At 50.9% G+C, this 17,670-nt stretch overlaps 3 protein-coding genes across 9 annotated transcripts in view; 1 reads left to right on the top strand and 2 right to left on the bottom strand.

Annotated features, from left to right (window-relative positions):
- Nucleotides 1-7,767: 7,767 nt before the first annotated feature.
- TIMM29 (translocase of inner mitochondrial membrane 29) lies at nucleotides 7,768-11,051 on the bottom strand. Its single transcript, XM_063111973.1, has 2 exons — nucleotides 10,953-11,051; nucleotides 7,768-10,876 (listed from the first exon to the last, which is right to left on the bottom strand). The coding sequence occupies exons 1-2, from the start codon at nucleotides 11,044-11,046 to the stop codon at nucleotides 10,188-10,190; spliced, it is 783 nt and encodes a 260-aa protein (XP_062968043.1). The 5' UTR covers nucleotides 11,047-11,051; the 3' UTR covers nucleotides 7,768-10,187.
- A 165-nt stretch (nucleotides 11,052-11,216) lies between these two features.
- On the top strand, nucleotides 11,217-15,536 carry YIPF2 (Yip1 domain family member 2). Of its 5 annotated transcripts, none has more exons than XM_063110270.1 (9): nucleotides 11,217-11,467; nucleotides 11,875-12,035; nucleotides 12,128-12,208; nucleotides 13,193-13,280; nucleotides 14,394-14,510; nucleotides 14,664-14,830; nucleotides 14,910-15,092; nucleotides 15,192-15,312; nucleotides 15,407-15,536. In XM_063110270.1, the coding sequence occupies exons 1-8, from the start codon at nucleotides 11,437-11,439 to the stop codon at nucleotides 15,291-15,293; spliced, it is 930 nt and encodes a 309-aa protein (XP_062966340.1). In that variant the 5' UTR covers nucleotides 11,217-11,436; the 3' UTR covers nucleotides 15,294-15,312; nucleotides 15,407-15,536. The 5 variants fall into 5 exon arrangements, 3 of the variants coding, with proteins under 3 accessions (XP_062966340.1, XP_062966339.1, XP_062966342.1); XM_063110269.1 differs by having other exon boundaries at nucleotides 15,177-15,312; XR_010024597.1 differs by lacking the exon at nucleotides 15,407-15,536 and having other exon boundaries at nucleotides 14,360-14,510; nucleotides 15,192-15,279.
- Nucleotides 15,486-17,670, bottom strand: part of CARM1 (coactivator associated arginine methyltransferase 1) — a 39,473-nt gene continuing 37,288 nt past the window's right edge. The window contains exons 14-16 of one of the 3 annotated variants that reach the window (XM_063110267.1): nucleotides 17,555-17,632; nucleotides 17,224-17,292; nucleotides 15,486-17,058 (exon numbers count right to left, since the gene is read on the bottom strand). In XM_063110267.1, the coding sequence (XP_062966337.1) occupies nucleotides 16,916-17,058; nucleotides 17,224-17,292; nucleotides 17,555-17,632 (290 nt within the window). In that variant the 3' untranslated portion in view covers nucleotides 15,486-16,915. Of the gene's footprint in view, nucleotides 17,293-17,554; nucleotides 17,633-17,670 lie in introns of all 3 variants that reach the window. The other 2 variants (XM_063110266.1, XM_063110268.1) reach the window with 2 other exon arrangements.

The raw sequence follows: 17,670 nt of genomic DNA, 5'->3' as shown, positions 1-17,670 counted from the left end.
AAAACAAAAATGACAAACATGCACTGTTCTTTGTGTGTGGTAAGAGATATATATATATATAACATGAAGTTTACCATATTAACCGTTTTATTTATTTATTTATTTATTTATTTATTTTTAAAAAGATGACCGGTAAGGGGATCTCAACCCTTGGCTTGGTGTTGTCAGCACCACGCTCAGCCAGTGAGCAAACCGGCCATCCCTATATAGGATCCGAACCCGTGGCCTTGGTGTTATCAGCACCGCACTCTACCGAGTGAGCCACGGGCCGGCCTTTATATTAACCGTTTTTAAATGTACAGTTCAGTACATTGAGTACATTCATATATTATGTAAACATCACCACTATTTCCAGAACTTTATCTTCTCAAACAGAAACTTGTCCGCATTAAGGAACAAGTCCCCTTTCCTCCTGCCCTGAGCCCCTGGTAACCTCAATCCTACTTTCTGTCTCTTATGAGTTTGCCTATTCTAGGGACCTCATATAAACAGAATCATCATATGTCCTTTTGTGACTGGCTTATTTCACTGAGCATAGTGTTTTCTAGGTTCATCCATGTTGCAACGTGTGTCAGAATTTCCTTCCTTTCTTTTTTTTTTTTTTTTTAAAAGATGACCGGTAAGGGGATCTTAACCCTTGACTTGGTGTTGTCAGCACCACGCTCAGCCAGTGAGCGAACCGGCCATCCGTATATGGGATCCAAACCCGGGGCCTTGGTGTTATCAGCACCGCACTCTCCCGAGTGAGCCACGGGCCGGCCCAGAATTTCCTTCCTTTCTAAGGCTGAATCATATTCCATTGTATGAACAGACCACACTGTGTGTATCTGTTCATCCGTCGATGGACACGTGGGTTGCTTCCACCTTTTGGCTGTTGTGAATCATGCTACGGGGCACATGGGTGTGCAAACATCTGTTTGAGTCCCTGCTGTCAGTGCTTTCAGGTACATACCCAGAACTGGAATTGCTAGATGATGTAGTAACTGTTTAATTTTTCAAGGAACTGCCCTACTGTTTCCCACCAACAGTGTATGAGGCTTTTCCGGGGACGGGGCAGGGGGTGGCTGGCTGGTACAGGGGTCCGAACTTTGGTGTTACAAGGTGGCACTCTAACCAACTCAGCTAACCAGCCAACCCCAAGGGTTCTAATTTCTCCATAGCTTTGTCAACACTTTTTATTTTCTGGGTTTGTTGGTGGCTGGCCGGCACGGGGATCCAAACCTTTGACTACTTTCTGTTTTTTTGATATAGCCATCCTAATGCATGTAAATGCACATACCTTTTAACCCAGCAATTCCACTTTGGGGAATTTATCTACACGCTCTTCTGAAACTTACTTTTGTTACTTAATTTCATATCCTGGCCATCTTTCCATGTGGGTGCATATAAATCTCACCGTTTTGTTAATGACTATATGGTATATTCCGTAAGAAGGATGGAGAGAGTGGGAAAAACACACACAGCCTTTCCTCTGCTCCCACGGCACAATCATCAGCACAGAAGACCAACTTCTATGACCAAGCGTGTGGAGACTTCTCCCCACTGGCAAGCAAGCCAGAAATTCTATAGCGGACACCAGCTCGGTGCCTTCCATTCAATTCCAATGCTGTCTACCTGGAGATAACATCAGATCCCACAAGTTAAGAGCTCAGTCCTCAAGACTGTCCCCCACTTGAGATGCCAGTCCTAAGTTCAGTCCTCTGGAACTTCTGACCAACCAGGTAAAAATCAGGGTTCCCAGAACCCCCTCCTTGGGTTCAATTAATTTGCTTGAGTGGCTCACAGAACTCAGGGAAATGTGTTCTTACATTTACTGGTTTATTATAAAGGATATTACAAAGGATACAGATGAAGAGGTGCATAGGACGAGGTATGGGGATGGCGTGCAGAGATTCCATGCCCTCCCTGGGTACACCACCCTCCAGGAAACTCCACGTGTTTAAACCCTGTGCTCTTGGGTTTTTTTTTTTTTTTTTTAAAGATGACCGGTAAGGGGATCTTAACCCTTGACTTGGTGGTGTCAGCACCACGCTCTCCCAAGTGAGCCACGGGCCGGCCCTGCTCTTGGGTTTTTATGGAAGCTTCATTATGTAGGCATGACAGAAGCACAGATAACCGTGTAGAACATGTACGAATGTGATCAGACAAAAAGGGCCTGATCTAACACTAACAGCCTGGGTGGGGAAACCCACCAAGGCCTGTGTGTCCAGATTCTTCTTGCCTCTCTGTGCAGCATTCCTTCCTCCTGGATATAGGGCAGGACCCCTCCTGTAATGGAGGTCTTATGACCTACAATCAGCTAAGGTAGGTCAGAGAATTTCCTGCCCCAGGGAGAAAAAGGAAGTTCAGAGAATAGCATGAGCCAGGAACCGTGGATGAAAACCAATATATAAATATCATAATATCACAAGGATATACCTGCTTTAACATTTACAGATTTCAATTTTTAGACATTACCACACTGCAATGAAGACCACTGAGCACATATACCTTTTATGGGGAGGCTCTGAGAAGTACAGCACTCAAAACCTACTTAGGAAATCCAGTGTTCACTACTTAAATTTGCTAAGCATCACGAGAACTTGGAATTTGTGAGCTATTTACTCTCAAATCATAGTTACGTGAAAGCTCCTGTACAGTAATTTGGTCTCAGAAAACTCTCCTCCAAAATAATAGGGCCTTGGCTGGCTGGTTAGCTCAGTTAGAGCACGGTGTTACAACATTAACGCCAAAGTTGAGGGTTCTGATCCCCAAGCTGGCCAGCCTCCAAAAAAAAAAAAAAAAAAAAAAAGAGGACAAGACAATAGGGCCTTGGCACCTGGACGCAGATTTCAGCTTTAATATTTCCGCTAAGGGAATAAATGTTTCAGGCACGTATTTATTTAACTCCAGACTCCAGTGACTCCTAACTCCTCTGTGCTAAGCTGGTCATGGTTGACCTCAACCAGTGAAAAATGCAAGGCCAGACTATTGCTGGCTGTTCTTCCCTTGAACTGATACCAGTTTTATTTGATGTTCCAGACATGGCTATGCAAAATTTTAAGATATGCAAAATGTATAAAGACTAATACAACAATCACCCATATACCCACGGCGATAGGTCAAATGTGTCCCCCAAAAGTTTATGTATTGGAAACTTGATCTCCATTGTAATAGTGTTAAGAAGATAGGAAATCGTATTATGGTAATTGAAAGGTGGGCGATTGGATCCTGAGGACCATGCCCAAGTGAATAGATTAATTCATTGATGTTTTAATGGGTGGTCATGGGCGTGGGTCTGATGGGTTTAAAAGGAAAGTGAGGTTAGCTCTCTCTTGCTCAGCCCATTCATGATATCCTGCATCACTGCAGAACTACCACCAGGAAGGCCCTCACCAGATGTGTTCCTTGGACTTTGGACTTCCCAGCCTCTGAAACTGTAAGAAATAAATTTCATTTCTTTACAAATTACCCTGTTTCAGGTGTTCTAAGCAATGGAAATGAATTAATACACCCACCATCCAGCTTTTCCAACAAAGCTAAAACCTCCAGGGTGTCCCCCCAAATTTCCTCACCTGGCCCCTACCAGAGATAGCTACTGTCCTGAATCTGGTGTTTAGCAACCCCTGGCAAGGCTTTATACCATTACAGAGAATTCTTTGGAACATTTTTTAAAACTTCTTTTGAATGTGTTTATGACTTTATTGATCCTTTCAATAGCACAATGTTACCACTAAAACTGAAAGAACATGTACTACTTGAGTGAATAAAATTTAATTTCAGGTTGGCTCTGTACACAAATTCTTAAAGTGCTCTCCTGCAAATGTGGGGTGATAAACGTCTGAGGACTTCCTTGCTCTCAGTTGACTGTTAGCTTATAACTCTGGTGTCACTGATAATCAGGTAAGTTACTGGTGTCAGTGTTCTCTGATCTGAACGTTTGTGTTCCAAAATTCATATGATGAAATCCTAACGCACGAGGTGATGATATTAGGAGGTGGGGCCTTTTGTAGGTGATTAGGTCATGGGGGTTTAGTGCCTTCATTAAAGAGGCCCAGAGACTTGCATTGCCCCTTCTACCACGTGAGGACACAATGAGAAGGTACCATCTACGAGGAAGTGGGCCCTCACCAGACACCAAATTTACCAGCACCTTGACCTTGGACTTCCCAGCCTTCAGAATCAAGAGAAATAAGTGTTTGCTGTTTCTAAGCCACCCCGTTTATGGTATTTTGGCAGCCTGGACAGACTAAGTTTCCATGTGTTTGTTTTTTTGGTTTTCTTTTTTTAAATTTTATTCTTTTTTTTTTAAATTCTTGGTTGTTGGTTTTTTTTACTTTGAATTCTTGCTTTGTGTTGTTTGAACATGCTTTTAAATTTGTGATTGATGGCACTAGGCCATATGTAATCAACTGCAATTTGGTTAGAGGGGAACCTTAGAACACCAAGGTCACAGGTTCGGATCCCTAGTACTGGCCAAATGCCAAAAATAAAGTCAAGGGCTGGCCAGTGAGCTCAGCTGGTCATCAACTGTAATCTGCTATTCTTTTACTCTCTGTTTTGAGTCAGATGTGTAGAGCCATGTGGCTGTTATTCATACATCTTCACTGCTATAGGGTGCCCCAGCATCTGGGCATACCAGTTTATCTATATCTCAGTGATGATCTGAGACATATCTATATCTTAACAGTTTAACATTCAAACAACGCTGCCTTGGATGTCGTTGAGCGTGTCTTCATGTGTACACAGGCTCACAGCAGATGAAGATGAGCATGCCCTGTGAGCCACCCTTCCATTCATGGATGGATTAATGGGTTGATGGATTGATGGGTTGTCATGGGAGTAGACTGGTGGCTTTATAAGGAGAGGAAGAGAACATGTGAACATGCACTTGCCCTCTCACCATGTGATGCCCTGTGCTACCTGGGACTCTGCGGAGGTCCCACCAGGAAGAAGGCCCTCAGCGGATACACCCCTTTGACCTTGGACTTTCTAGCCTCCAGAACTGTAAGAAATAAATTTGTTTCTTTATAAATCATCCAGTTTCAGGTATTCTGTTATAAGCAACAGAAAACGGACTAAGATACAACTATAATGTCAAATGGTCCTCCAAGGTGGTTGCAGCAATTTACATCCCCACTAGCCGTAAGAGCTCCTGTCTCTCCACAACCTCACCACCACTTGATATTGTCAGACTTTTTAATTTTTGCTGACCTGATAACTGTGGAATGGTATTTTGTTGGAATCCCCTTCTGAGTTTCTTAAGCTGACTCAGGTCAGCATGTGTGTGCTTGGGTGAGATTTACTGGAGAGTGATCACAAGTGTGGGTTCTGGTTTCCACTTTATCAATTCTGCTGCCTCCTATGGGGACTCACTGGAGGCGAGTAACTGAGGCCTTCAAAAGCCTCTGAGGTCCAGCCCATGGTTTACTTGTGAGAGTGCGGTGTTGATGGCACCGAGGCTGCAGGTTCGGATCCCTATATAGGGATGGCCGGTTGGCTCACTTGGGAGAGCGCGTTGCTGACAACACCAAGTTGAGGGTCGAGATTCCCTTACCGGTCATCTTATAAAAACAAACAAACGAACAATCAAAAAAAACCCCCAAAGCCTCTGAGTGAATAGCCTCTCAAATGCTTAAAGAATGCAAAGATCAAGGGCTGAACCAACTTTTAGAAAAAAAAATCTGATTAATTAGCATTTCTTATTATACCATATTCAGTGCAATCCTATCATTGGGTTATCGACCAAATAGCTTATTTATATAGATATTTTTATTATACTTAATTTTACCTCCTGTCTTTGGTATTGTTAAAAAACAAAAATGTATTTTTAAAAGCCTCCAGTAAAAACCAGAATACGTTAACTCAGGGGGATGGGATTATGGGACGTAATTTCTTTTACCGATTTCTGTATTGATTTTATACAGCAAGCATTTTGCCTTGGGGAAAAAGGAGGGTTAAAAGAAAATTTTATGAATGAGGTTCTCAAAACACAAATTTCACAGCAGCACTGTTCATAATAGCCAAAAAGTGGAAACAATACAAATGGTCATCAATGGATAAAGGGATAAACAAAATAAGGTATATCCGTATAATGCAATACTTTTCAGCCATGTAAAGGAATGAAGTTCTTTTTTTTTTTTTTTTTTTTTTTAAAAGATGACCGGTAAGGGGATCTTAACCCTTGACTTGGTGTTGTAAGCACCACGCTCAGCCAGTGAGCGAACCGGCCATCCGTATATGGGATCCGAACCCGGGGCCTTGGTGTTATCAGCACCGCACTCTCCCGAGTGAGCCACGGGCCGGCCCAAAAGGAATGAAGTTCTGATGCACCCTACAATGTGGGTGAGCCTTGAAAACATGCTAAGTGAAAGAAACCAGAAACAAAAGGTCACGTTGTACGATTCCACTTATACAAAAATACTCAGAATCAGTAAATCCACAAAGACAGAAAGCAGATTGGTGCTTTCAGATTGGTGGCTGGCAGGGGCTGGAGGGAAGGGGCGGAATAGGGGACGAGTGCTTCGTGGGTACCGGGCTTTATTTTGGGGTGATGAAAATGTTTTGGAAATAGAGGGGCTAGTCACACAATGAGAATGTACTAAATACCACTGTATTGTGCACCTTTAGATGCTTAGTTTGATGCTATATGAACATTACTTCATTTAAAACAAGAAACTTGCAGCTTTACTAATGCTGACTATGCCGGCATGTTTTCCCTTATTCAAAGTGAGTTGTACAAGAAAAGGAAAACTGGGGAGGGAAGGGAAGGTCTGGGACAGCTCTTGACAACTGCGGCCCTACTTCTGCCATCATCTACCTAGTTCTGAAGAGCAGTAAAGGGGTGCATGTGGCAACTGCACTACGTCCACCCGCTGCTCCCCGGGAACAGAAGAAACCCGGGTCCAGCCATTTCCACTGGGGCTCAGCAAGGCGAGGAGTCCGCCGCGTTGTCAAGATTCAATCTCTGGTGCCCTCTACTGGTCTTTCTAATCACAACCGTCTGAAAGGTATTTTCGGCATTAAGGACACATAGGTCTTTCCACAAAAGCACAGAAAGGGCACAGCATGGATTCAGGGACACAGCCACACCATGCACTGTGAATGCCTACTATGTGCCAAGTGCTTTAGTGTGGTTTCTAGCTTTTCTAACGACCCCAGTTACAGATAAGGAAACTGAGGCGTGAAGTCACTTTACTCCCAAAGCTAGAAAGTGTAAAAGCCGAGATTCAAACCCAACTTTAAAGCACACTTCCTCTCCCCCAGACCCTATTGCCCTTAGGGGAACATAGGCAACATGCTCACTTTGCTCTGTTTCAGATTTGAAAGCAGTCCTGAGAGCAGAGGACCTCTTCCCCTGGGCTGGGCAACTTCGTCGGCTTCCCCTCCCACCCGCAACACACTATATAAAGTATTTCATTTACCTGTTTCAACATTTGCTGAAGGGGCTGGTCACTTAGCTCAGCTGGTTAAGGCATGGTGTTACAACACCAAGGTCAAGGGTTCAGATCCCTTTTCTGACCAGCCACCCCCTCCAAAAAAACAAAACCCATTTTTGAGGTCCACACTGGGCTGAGCACTGTGGGGTGCTGGGAGCTCAGCAGTGAACCAAGGATACCTGGATCTGGGGGCCTGTATATATGCCAAAAAGCAGAGAAGCAGATCCACCCATCCCTCATGCCTCACAATAGACCCAGGAGTCCAGAGGTGCTGGAGAAGGGAACATATACAGTAGGACTCTCCTCTGGGAAAGGCTGACCCTTTGGCCAAAGATAAGCCACAAGGACCTCAGGCTGACCAAGTTCCACAATTTCTACCAACAGATTTGAGCATTAATTTGTGGCCAACCATTGTACTCAGCTTCACAGCTCCCTGAAGCTTTGGGGACTCTGCATGGAACACACCCTGGCTAGAAGTCAGAAGTGGCATTTATTTATCTTTTGGTGTCTGGCCGGTATGGGGATCTGAACCCTTGACCTTGGTGCTATAACAGCATGCTCTAACCAACTGAGCTAATTGACCAGCCCAGAAGTGGCATTTAATAACTGATTCAAGCAATGAAGGTATGTGATCCTCTTTCAACACTTCTGATCACAATGAGAAACAAGTCTCACTTTGATGCCAGTGAGTCTTAAACTCTTCCCTGAAGTTGGCTAACGCCTCTCTCTATTTATTTATTTATTTATTTATTATTTTTTTTAAAAAGATGACCAGTAAGGGGATCTTAACCCTTGACTTGGTGTCAGCACCACGCTCAGCCAATGAGCGAACCGGCCATCTGTATATGGGATCCGAACCCGGGGCCTTGGGGTTATCAGCACCGCACTCTCCCGAGTGAGCCACGGGCCGGCCCCTCTCTCTCTTTAACAAAGAGAGAAGGATTTATGTCCACAGCCTTTGGCAGCTAGTGTAGGATTAGAATTTAGAATCACACCAAGATCATGGGTTTGGATCCCTGTACTGGCCAGCTGCCGAAATAAAAACAAAAACAGAATTTAGAATCACAGGCTAGCTGGTTAGCTCAACTGGGAGAGCGTAGTGCTGAGAACACCACAGTCCAGGGTTCAGATCTCTGCACAGCCAGCCACCTAAAAGGAAAAAAAAAGAAAAGGATGAAAGAATTTAGAATCATTTGTCTTTTGTTTTCATTGTATTTCTTTTTTATATTTATTTACCTATTTCTGTACTCACGATTTATGGCAACTGTTACCAGTATTTAATAATTCCTGGCAAGATGTTGTTGATTGTACATGGGTTTGTGCATTAAGTCACACGGCTGGGAGTTAAAGAGTTTGAATCATGGATCTACCACAGCCTTGGAAAAATAACAACATTCTGAACCTCAGTTCAGAAACCCTGTGAAACGGAGATGCTGACTTATAAGATACCCTCCCACACTAAAAATAAGGATATAAAAAATACCACATGTTCAGGCTGGCCTCGTGGCTCACTCAGGAGAGTGCAGCACTGGTAGCGCCGAGGCTGCAGGTTTGGATCCTATATGCGGATGGCCGGTGCACTCGCTGGCTGAGCGTGGTGGAGACAACACCAAGCCAAGGGTTACGATCCCCTTACCAGTCAAAAAACCCCCCCAAAACCCACAAACAAACAAAATACCACGTGTTCAATGCACCCCTATTATGAACGGAAAGCCCAAGTGCCGAAACTTCAAAGTGGCAAAGCGCATAAATATCACAGAAAAGATGACTGTTGCACTTCCTGGTTTTATTAACTGGCCACAGGCCACCTAGGTGACAGAGGTAGTCTTATTTCCCTAATATTTTAGTTTAAAAAATATCATTACTATAATCTAAGTACCAACTGTGTATGCTAACTTATTCTTTTCCATAGAACTCTGTGTTTTCAGAGTTACTGAAGTATAACATAACCAGAATCTATTGATTCCATTTACAGATCGGAAAATGCTTTATCCTACCAAGCTACTTCCAATCACTGTCAATACACGTATGGTAAAACCAGGTTGTTTTTGCAAAGAGTTTCCCTGTAACATCCAAATGGTCACACAAATGTCAGTTTCCTGGTTTGGTATTAGTTCTGTAAGATGTTACCATTTGGGGGAAGCTCAGCAAAGAACATATAGGATATTTCTACTTTTTTCCAGCTTCCTGTGAGACCACAATAATTTCAAAATAAAGTTTTAAAAAATTAAAGAAAAAACATTATTCATAAAAATGAAAGTGAATAGGTGATAGAATAAAAACATTTCAGCTCACACTGAAGAAAGAAAACCTGGGCCTGGCCAGTTGCTCAGTAGGTTAGAGCCGGGTGTTGTAACACCAAGATCAAGGGTTCCGATCCCCCTACAAGCCAGCCGCTAAAAAAAAAAAAAAAAAAAAAGAAAAGGAGAAAAAAAGGAAATCTGAATGAGAATGAGATACTGGGAGTCACCTGACCAATGTGATGCCTCAGTCAGGGGGACTGTGAGACCCAATGAACAAGGCTTATGTAAAAGTTCATTAGTAGCTCTGGCAGGGATAAACATTACACGGTCAAGTCGCTCTCCTCTCCCCAGCTCCTAGACTGAGAAGGCTCTGAATTGGTTTCAGCTAACAAGGAACAAAGAGAGAAGGAAAAAGACATCCCAAACTTGTGAAAACCGAGCGAGAGAACACTGTACATAAGGTTCACTCGCACAATTGCACAATCCCGGGCTGGAAACCCTGTCGGGCCCCAGGCCTCCCTGGATTTCATCTCGGGACCTCCGACTGCACCAGCGAGTCGACCTGGCTCAGAGCGAGCCTGTCCTTCTTCTCCTTCTGCAAGACCTGCTCCTCCCACAGCGCCTGGTCCACCTGATCGTCCGTGAGCACGACGGGCTTGTACTTCTCGTCGAAGAGCCGCTCGTTGGCCTCGGAGCGCAGCTGGTGGGGCCCGACGACGCGCAGATGTGCCGGTAGGTGAAGAAACTCGTCGTCGTTGATGTCGCAGTCGCGCATCCGGGTCCCCAGCACCCACCAGCGGCCCACGAAGCCCACATCCAGGACGCGGCCCGGGAAGTCGGTCCAGCGGGGCTGCAGATAGCGGCAGCGGGCCTGGTAGAGGTTGACCTGAGCGTCGAAGGGCGCCTCGTACACGAGCGAGCAGAACCCAAGGTTCACATGGCGCAGGCGGCCGCGGCCCCGCAGCCAGAGCAGCCGCTGCACGAAGCCTTCGGTGTCGCGGTTGCGCGTGGCCGGTGCCAGCAGCAGAAGGGTCCCCGACGCGTCCAGCAGCGCCCCCTCGAAGGCCACTTCGCTCGGCGCCAGCGCGCAGCAAGCCGCCGCGCCGCCCAACAGCCCCACATACACGGCCGCCCGTCCCGGCCGGGCCCGGGCAGCCGCCGCCGCGTCCCCACAGGCCTCGGCGTAGTCCCGGAGCAGCGCGCGGGCCCAGGCGCCTGAGGGGAGAGGAGCGCGGTGAGAGCGGTCTGGCCGCTGCAGCCACCCACCCCGCCGCCTTCCGCCATTACTCACCCAACCGCGCCCACACTCCCGGCTTCGCGACCGCCGCGTCACCCGCCTCTCTGCGGCCTCGGGACCAGATTCTCTTGAAAGCCGTTGTCGCCATCCTCTTCCGGCTTGGGGTCCGTTTTCCGAAAAGAAACGCTTGGTACCCGAAGTAAAGGACCCGGGGAGTCTCTTCTGCGCAAGCGCCAACGTTACCGGAAGTAGCTTCCCGTCGGAAGAAAATAGAAAAGGGACCGGCGCCGGATGTTGCTGTCTAGTCCGAGTGGGGTAGGCGGGCCGCGCAGGCGTAGAGAGCTCCGGCCACGCCACCTTGGGTAGCCTCAGGTGAGCGGGGCGGAGTGCCTGTGGGGTCGTCGGGACGAGTTCAAGCCCCCGTAGGTGCCACTAGCTGCCAGGAGGGGCTCGGGGCTGAAGGATAAACTCCGGGAGGGGCGCGGGCCTGATCGGCCTCTGTCCTCGGAGTGGGATGCGGTGACGCCCCCGAAGGACCATGGCAACGGCCGACCAACTGACCTTCCACGGTGAGTGCGGCCCAGGCGTGGCCGGAGCTCCTCCTTCCACCCCTTCGCTAGGACCTCCCATGCAGCGTCCAAGGCATCTAACCCGAAACCCCAGTCGGCTCTGAACCCCAGACCCGAAACTCATTCCTACCTCGAGCCGCGCTCCCGCCCTGAACTCAGACCTCAAACCGGAGCCTCTAGTCCCCAGACCCTGACTTGATCAGGTCCAGCCCTAAATTGCAGCCCCATATTAGGGGTAAGGGAACAGACCTCCTTCCCAAGGCCCAAAACTCAAGAAGTTGGGCCCTGCCTCAGGTGAGAGGATCGAAAAGGCCACAGCAGGTGCTTGGCCCCCAGATGAGTGGTGGGTCACGTGGAATTGTTTCAGTCCCCGAAACATGCCTGTGTCTCCTATGCCCTCTCCGCAGAATTCGAGGGAGCCACTAATCTTCTGGTTGAGACCCCAGATGCAGTCACCACCAGCAGAAGTGATCAGCTGACCCCACAGGGGCACTTGGCCGTGGCTGTGGGCTCGGGTAGCAGCTATGGAGCCGATGATGAAGTGGAGGAAGAGAGTGATAAGACGGCGGTGAGTCACAAAAGTCCTTGTGCCCTGCCTCTGTCCAGCACCCTGGCTGACCCAGGATGTAAGGGAAGGCACTAAAAGCCTGCGCTGTGCAGCTCCTACAGGAGAAGAAGCAGCAGCCCGAGTTCTGGACCTTTGGCTACTATCAGAGCTTCTTTGACGTGGACACCTCACAGGTGAGGCCCGAGAAGCAGGTGGGATGGGGCTCGGAGTAACACTTGGGGTTCAACCACTATTCCCCAAGCACTTCCTGTGCGCCAGGCCCTGGGTACGGTGCTGGTGATAGCTACGTGGGACAACGAGAGCTCCTACTCAGGCCGATAGGAGGGACAGTGGTGCTGAGAATTATGGTGTGCCTAGGGCTGTAGGAGCACAGGAAACTCACATGATCTGGTGGGTTGGGTAGAGGCTCCCCGGAGAAAGAGAGGAATTTGCTGAGACCTAAAAGAGAAGGAAGGATTCTCCAGGTAGAGTGGAGGGGAGGAGAGGTATGTTCCAGGCATAGGGAACAGCATATACGGGACACCAAAGGTGAAAGAAGGCATGGACTGTCGCAGAAGCTGCCTGTCACTGAATCTGGTTGGAGAGTGTGAGGTGGGGGACAGGCGGGCAGCAACTAGATCACCAAGGGCCTGGTGAGCTCTGTTAAAGAGTCTGGGTTTTAGCCTGAGGGTAATGGGGAGGCATGGAAGGGCTTCGAGCAGAAGAGGAAGGAGTAGAGGAATGAATGGACATGCACATGGAACATGGATCGGAGGCCCCAGGCCAGGGTGGGAAGTGATAATAAGCCAGAGCCACAGAGTTGGGGACATGCTGGATGGAGATGTGGGAAGGAGAATACGCAGGACTTGTCCACTCCTTACTGGGGCTGGTAGGGGAGGCTGCAGAGGGGCGTTCAGGGCAGCCAAGCTGAGAGGAAGAGGAAGCAAACAGGAAGATCGTAGGCCCAGAGAGGCCCTGCAGAGTGTGGGCCACCACTCTGCTGTGGGATGTGAGTGGGAGCTGGCCAGGGAGAGGGGCTCCAGGCCACACGGACAGCCCATTGAAAGCCCAGAGGGGAGAGCTGACCTCTTTCAGGCAGGGCGTGGAGAGAGATTGAAGGTCAGGAGGGGAGGAACCCTGAACCGCATTCCATCCTGGACTCCGTCCTTGCCCTTCAGGTCCTGGACCGGATCAAAGGCTCGCTGCTGCCCCGGCCTGGCCACAACTTTGTACGGCACCATCTGCGGAATCGGCCGGATCTGTACGGTGAGTGGGGTTGGGCATTCAGTTCATTGGATTATTCATTCAACAAATGTGGACTGAGTGCCAGGCCCTGGTGTACAGCTGAGTCACTCGTGGAGAGTGTGAAACTTGCCTTCCTTCCAGGGAGATAGTCATAATAGACCACGGGGGTGGGACAGGGCATGGAAGAGAAGCAGAGGTTTAGAGGACTAGCCACACTGCTGTTCTGCTCAGGTGGGTCAGGGAAGGCCTCTCTGAGGAGGGTGATGGAAGTGAGGCTTGTTGGCATCCATGGGGGGCAGGCGCGATCTAGAGGAAAAGGGCTCCAGAAAAGGCATAAGCCCTGTGGCGGGAACACGCCTGAACTTCAGGGTGGTGGTGTCATCGGAGCAGAGAGAGCTGTTGGGAGGGAAGTCACAGAGGTGACAGGACAGATTGCACAGGCCTGCTCCACTGTGGTGAGAAGGGACGTCAGTTCAATATTTTTAAGGTCCCTCTGGCCACAGTGGCGGGCGAGGGCGAGGGCGGAAGCCAGGAGGCAGGGAGGAGGTGACTGCCCTGGTGGAGGCTGTGGACGAGAGGAGCGGTTGGATTCTGGAATAATGTGGAGGCAGAACCAGCAGGATTTGGTGACAGTGCAGGGCAGGGCAGGAGAGAAGAGCTGGCTCCATGGTTTCTTGGGGCACTACTAGAAGAATGGAGTGGCTCTTTGTCAATGGGAGAAGCTGGGCAGGCCTGGGGGGGAAGAGCTGGCGTGGTGGACGGAGCCGTAGGCACCCTGTGGAAACGTGAACCTGAGCCTGTGGCTCCAGGCAGGGCCCAGACTGAGACTTTGGGAGTAGTCCCTGTAGAGGCGGCATAAGGCCATCAGGGTGGATGAAATCATCATTCAAGAGGTCAGGGAGGAGGCGACAAGGAGGTTGAGGGATTGCCACAAAAGCCAGGAGCAAGGGGTCCTGGCAGCCACATGGAGAGTGCTTCCAGAAGGAGGTGAAAGAGCTGAGAGCCAGCACTGATTCAGCCACTAGGAGGACCAGTGGGTGGCTTGAGAAGAGGCCTGGGTTCCAGCACAGTTGAGACGAGAAACATCCACCTGTCCTCAGAGCACTGGATCTGTGACCCTGATGTTGCCTGCAGGCCCCTTCTGGATCTGTGCCACGCTGGCCTTCATCCTGGCTGTCACTGGCAACCTGACACTGTTGCTGGCCCAGAGGAGGGACCCCTCCATCCACTACAGCCCCCAGTTTCACAAGGGTAAGCAGGGTGGGCAGGCCCAGCACCCAGCAGGGCTGGGAGAGTGTGAAACTTGTCTTCCATCCAGAGAGACAGGCATAAGAGACCACAGGGGCATGACAGGGCATGGAAAAGAAGCAGGGCTGGGGGTGACTGCCAGCCTCACCCCCCCAGTGACCATGGCAGTCATCACCATCTACTGCTATGCGTGGCTGGTGCCCTTGGCGCTGTGGGGCTTCCTGCGGTGGCGCAAAGGTGTCCGGGAGCGCATGGGGCCTTACACCTTCCTAGAGACTGTGTGCGTCTACGGCTACTCTCTCTTTGTCTTCATCCCCACTGTGGTAAGTGTGGCCCAGTGACAAGTGGGCAGTAGGGATCATGGGGACGAGCGGCAAGATGCTAGCTACACGTCTCCCACAGGTCCTGTGGCTTATCCCTGTGCCATGGCTGCAGTGGCTCTTTGGGGCACTGGCCCTGGCCCTTTCAGCTGCTGGGCTGGTGTTCACCCTCTGGCCTGTCGTCCGCGAGGACACTAGGCTGGCAGCTGCAGTGCTGCTGTCTGTCGTTGTGCTGCTCCACGCCCTCCTGGCCATGGGATGTAAGGTACAGGTCTGGGGGGGTCATGGCTGGAACAGGGCTGGGTTGGGCTGGCTGGTCCTGTCGCTGATGCCGGGGGTCTCTGTCCAGTTGTACTTCTTCCAGCTGCTGCCTCCAGGCCACCTGGCACCCCTACCCCAAGCCACATCTCTGTCCTCAAGCATGCTGCCACCACCCACCCTGACCCGGTCCATGGCAACCTTCTAGGAAGGCCTCGACTCTCCAGGTAAGGAGTTCTTCCAGCTGAGATTGGGGGTGGCCCTCCCTCCCCACCAAGGTGAGAAGTTCTGGGGCCACTCCAAGGAGTTTTTCTCTTTCAGGCAAAACAGGAGGCACCTCTCCCTGTCCTGCCCCCCAGGTGATGATTGAAGGCTCCCTTGACACCTCAAGATCACTCTGTTACTTTCCAGACTTTTATTACAAAGCAAACACTTTTATTTTCTATGCAAAGGTGATTCAGAGAATTTATATAAAGGTGGGGGAGGGGGCAGCCGAGCAGGGACAGGGATGGGCCCCCGCACCCCCCGGGCTGCCTTCTGGGCCATTGGGCTTTCCCTGACGCTACTATGCCCAAGGAACGGGAGGGAGGGCTGAGGGGCAGCCCAGCCCCGCCTGTGCCCATCCCTCCTGCGGTGCACACTTAGTAGGCTTGGGGCCTGGTCTGAGCTCCAGCGTCTGAGTTTGGGGTGTTAGAAATAAGGGGAGCAGAAGTAGAAGAAAACTGCCTGTGCTGAAACATACATTTCTTTGTTTATTTTTTTTATCTTTTTCTCTTTTTTGGGAGGGAGGTCCCTGCAAGGTCCTTTCCCAGGCTGGGGTGGGACCAAAATGCCATCATAGTTGTAGGGACTGGAGCGTCTAGAAGAATGATGGGGAACACACAGGCCTAATGTTAGCTACGAGGAAAAAAGTCACCTTCCATGACAGATCTTTGAGGTTTCTCTGTGTCTGCCCCAAGTGGCGAATGGAACGCTTCCTCCCAGGCCCAGGGCCTGTAGGCCGCCTGTTCTAGCTCTTGAGGGGTTGGGGGGGACCTGCAGGGGCTCAGGGACAGGACAGCAGCAAGAGGCAGGGGCCAAGGACGGAGGGCCTTTCCGACAGCAGGGTGGGTTGTACATTCAAGTGTGAGGTGAACCCTTTGGTGGGGAGGGGACTGTGGGCCCCAGAGGCCTGGCCTGCCCCGAAGACTTGGCCGGGCCGCCCCTCACCACTGAGCCTCTGAGTCTGGGGAGAGGGGCTGCTGGCTCGGCCCGGCCGGCCTGGCTTTTTAGAGGGTCTGTGGATTGACACTGGTTCTTTTCGTAAAAAAATAAAATTAAAAAAAGCAGCATGTCACGCCCATTGTGACCAAGGCCTGGTCACTGGAGGGGAGGCCCCGCCCACCTGGGCTGCCTTCCAGACCAGGGGGGCAGGTGCTAAGGGGCCGGGCTGGGCAGGTTAGGGCAGGGCTGGGCAGCCTGGGCCGTGGTGGCAGCTGCTCCCCTCCTCTGTCCCCACCCGGGTGCTGCTGTCAGGCCCCGACACGCCTGTTACAGCAGATGTCAAAGCCAGGTCAGGGTGGAGACAGCAAGAGGGGGGACGAGGGCGCCCACAACATGATCTTGTGTAAAATATGGCAGCGACACGGGCTCAGGGCCAGGGGGTGGGGGTGGGGGAGGCAGCGGCGGCAATATTGTGTAAAAAAGTGTTCAAGTTCCCATAGCAAAGAGGGCTGTGACCGGGTGTTCGGGCTTGTCCAGTACAAGGGGGAAAGCCGCCCGGGCAGAGGTGGGGTGGCAGGGGCTTCATTTGGTTTCCTGGTGCTGTCAGTCTGTCAGGGCCCGATGCGCCTAGCTCCCGTAGTGCATGGTGTTGGTCGGGATGGACATGGGCGAGGCCATCGAGATGGCGGGGCCACCCATGGTGAACTGGCTGTTGACTGCATAGTGGGCACTTGAGCTGCCACCACCGCTGCCCTGGGTGCCGGAGGAGCCTGTGGGGCAGGGCGTGGGCACTGAGGGGCTAGCGTTGCCCCCAGCCCACCCAGCCCCTGGTAGAATCAGAGACAGAGTGCAGGCGACAGGGCAGGTGGGTGGCCCAGAGTGATACAAGCTGGCCCGGCCCCCACCCGCAGGACCCCAGCCTCCACCCGCGTTACCTTGGACAATCCCTGTGCTCATTATGGAGCCCATCCGGGAGTGGGTGTGATTGACAATCCCCGTGTTGGCTGTGCAGTGACAGGGAGGCAGGCAGGAAGGAAGGGAGACGGCGTCACCGCCCCCCGCCTGCCCACCCACTCGTGCTTTCACATGGGTAGAGAGCGCGGGCGCAGCGAGGCGGAGAGGAACGGGGGCCTTGGCTGAGAGCCCCAGGAAGCAGAAGAGGTGAAAGGCTCAAGCACAGGCCTGTGGGGCCGACCACCAGCCTCTCCAAGCCCCAGGGCGGTCCGGGCGCTGCCCCCCCACCCCCATACCCCGGGGGACACTCACCTAGAGGAATCAGGTTGTTGTGGCCCACACTGGAGCCGCTGGCGATAACACTGCTCAGGTCATAGGCCGTCGGCATCCCTGAGCCCGGAAAGGGAGGCGTCAGGCTGGGGGCAGTG

The sequence above is a fragment of the Cynocephalus volans genome, chromosome 10 (genome assembly GCF_027409185.1).
Source record: "Cynocephalus volans isolate mCynVol1 chromosome 10, mCynVol1.pri, whole genome shotgun sequence".
Classification (NCBI taxonomy): Eukaryota; Metazoa; Chordata; class Mammalia; order Dermoptera; family Cynocephalidae; genus Cynocephalus; species Cynocephalus volans.
Note: the sequence above shows the minus strand (reverse complement) of the source record. Positions and strands in the feature narration are given on the sequence as shown.

Excerpts from the sequence above, each read along its gene's own strand:
- TIMM29 (XM_063111973.1), bottom strand. The coding sequence starts at position 11,046 with ATGGCGACAACGGCTTTCAAGAGAATCTGGTCCCGAGGCCGCAGAGAG. Across the intron at positions 10,877-10,952 it reads GGGAGTGTGGGCGCGGTTGG|GCGCCTGGGCCCGCGCGCTG; the intron begins GTGAGTAATGGC and ends CTCTCCCCTCAG.
- YIPF2 (XM_063110269.1), top strand. The coding sequence starts at position 11,437 with ATGGCAACGGCCGACCAACTGACCTTCCACG. Across the intron at positions 11,468-11,874 it reads CGACCAACTGACCTTCCACG|AATTCGAGGGAGCCACTAAT; the intron begins GTGAGTGCGGCC and ends CCCTCTCCGCAG. Across the intron at positions 12,209-13,192 it reads TTGACGTGGACACCTCACAG|GTCCTGGACCGGATCAAAGG; the intron begins GTGAGGCCCGAG and ends CTTGCCCTTCAG.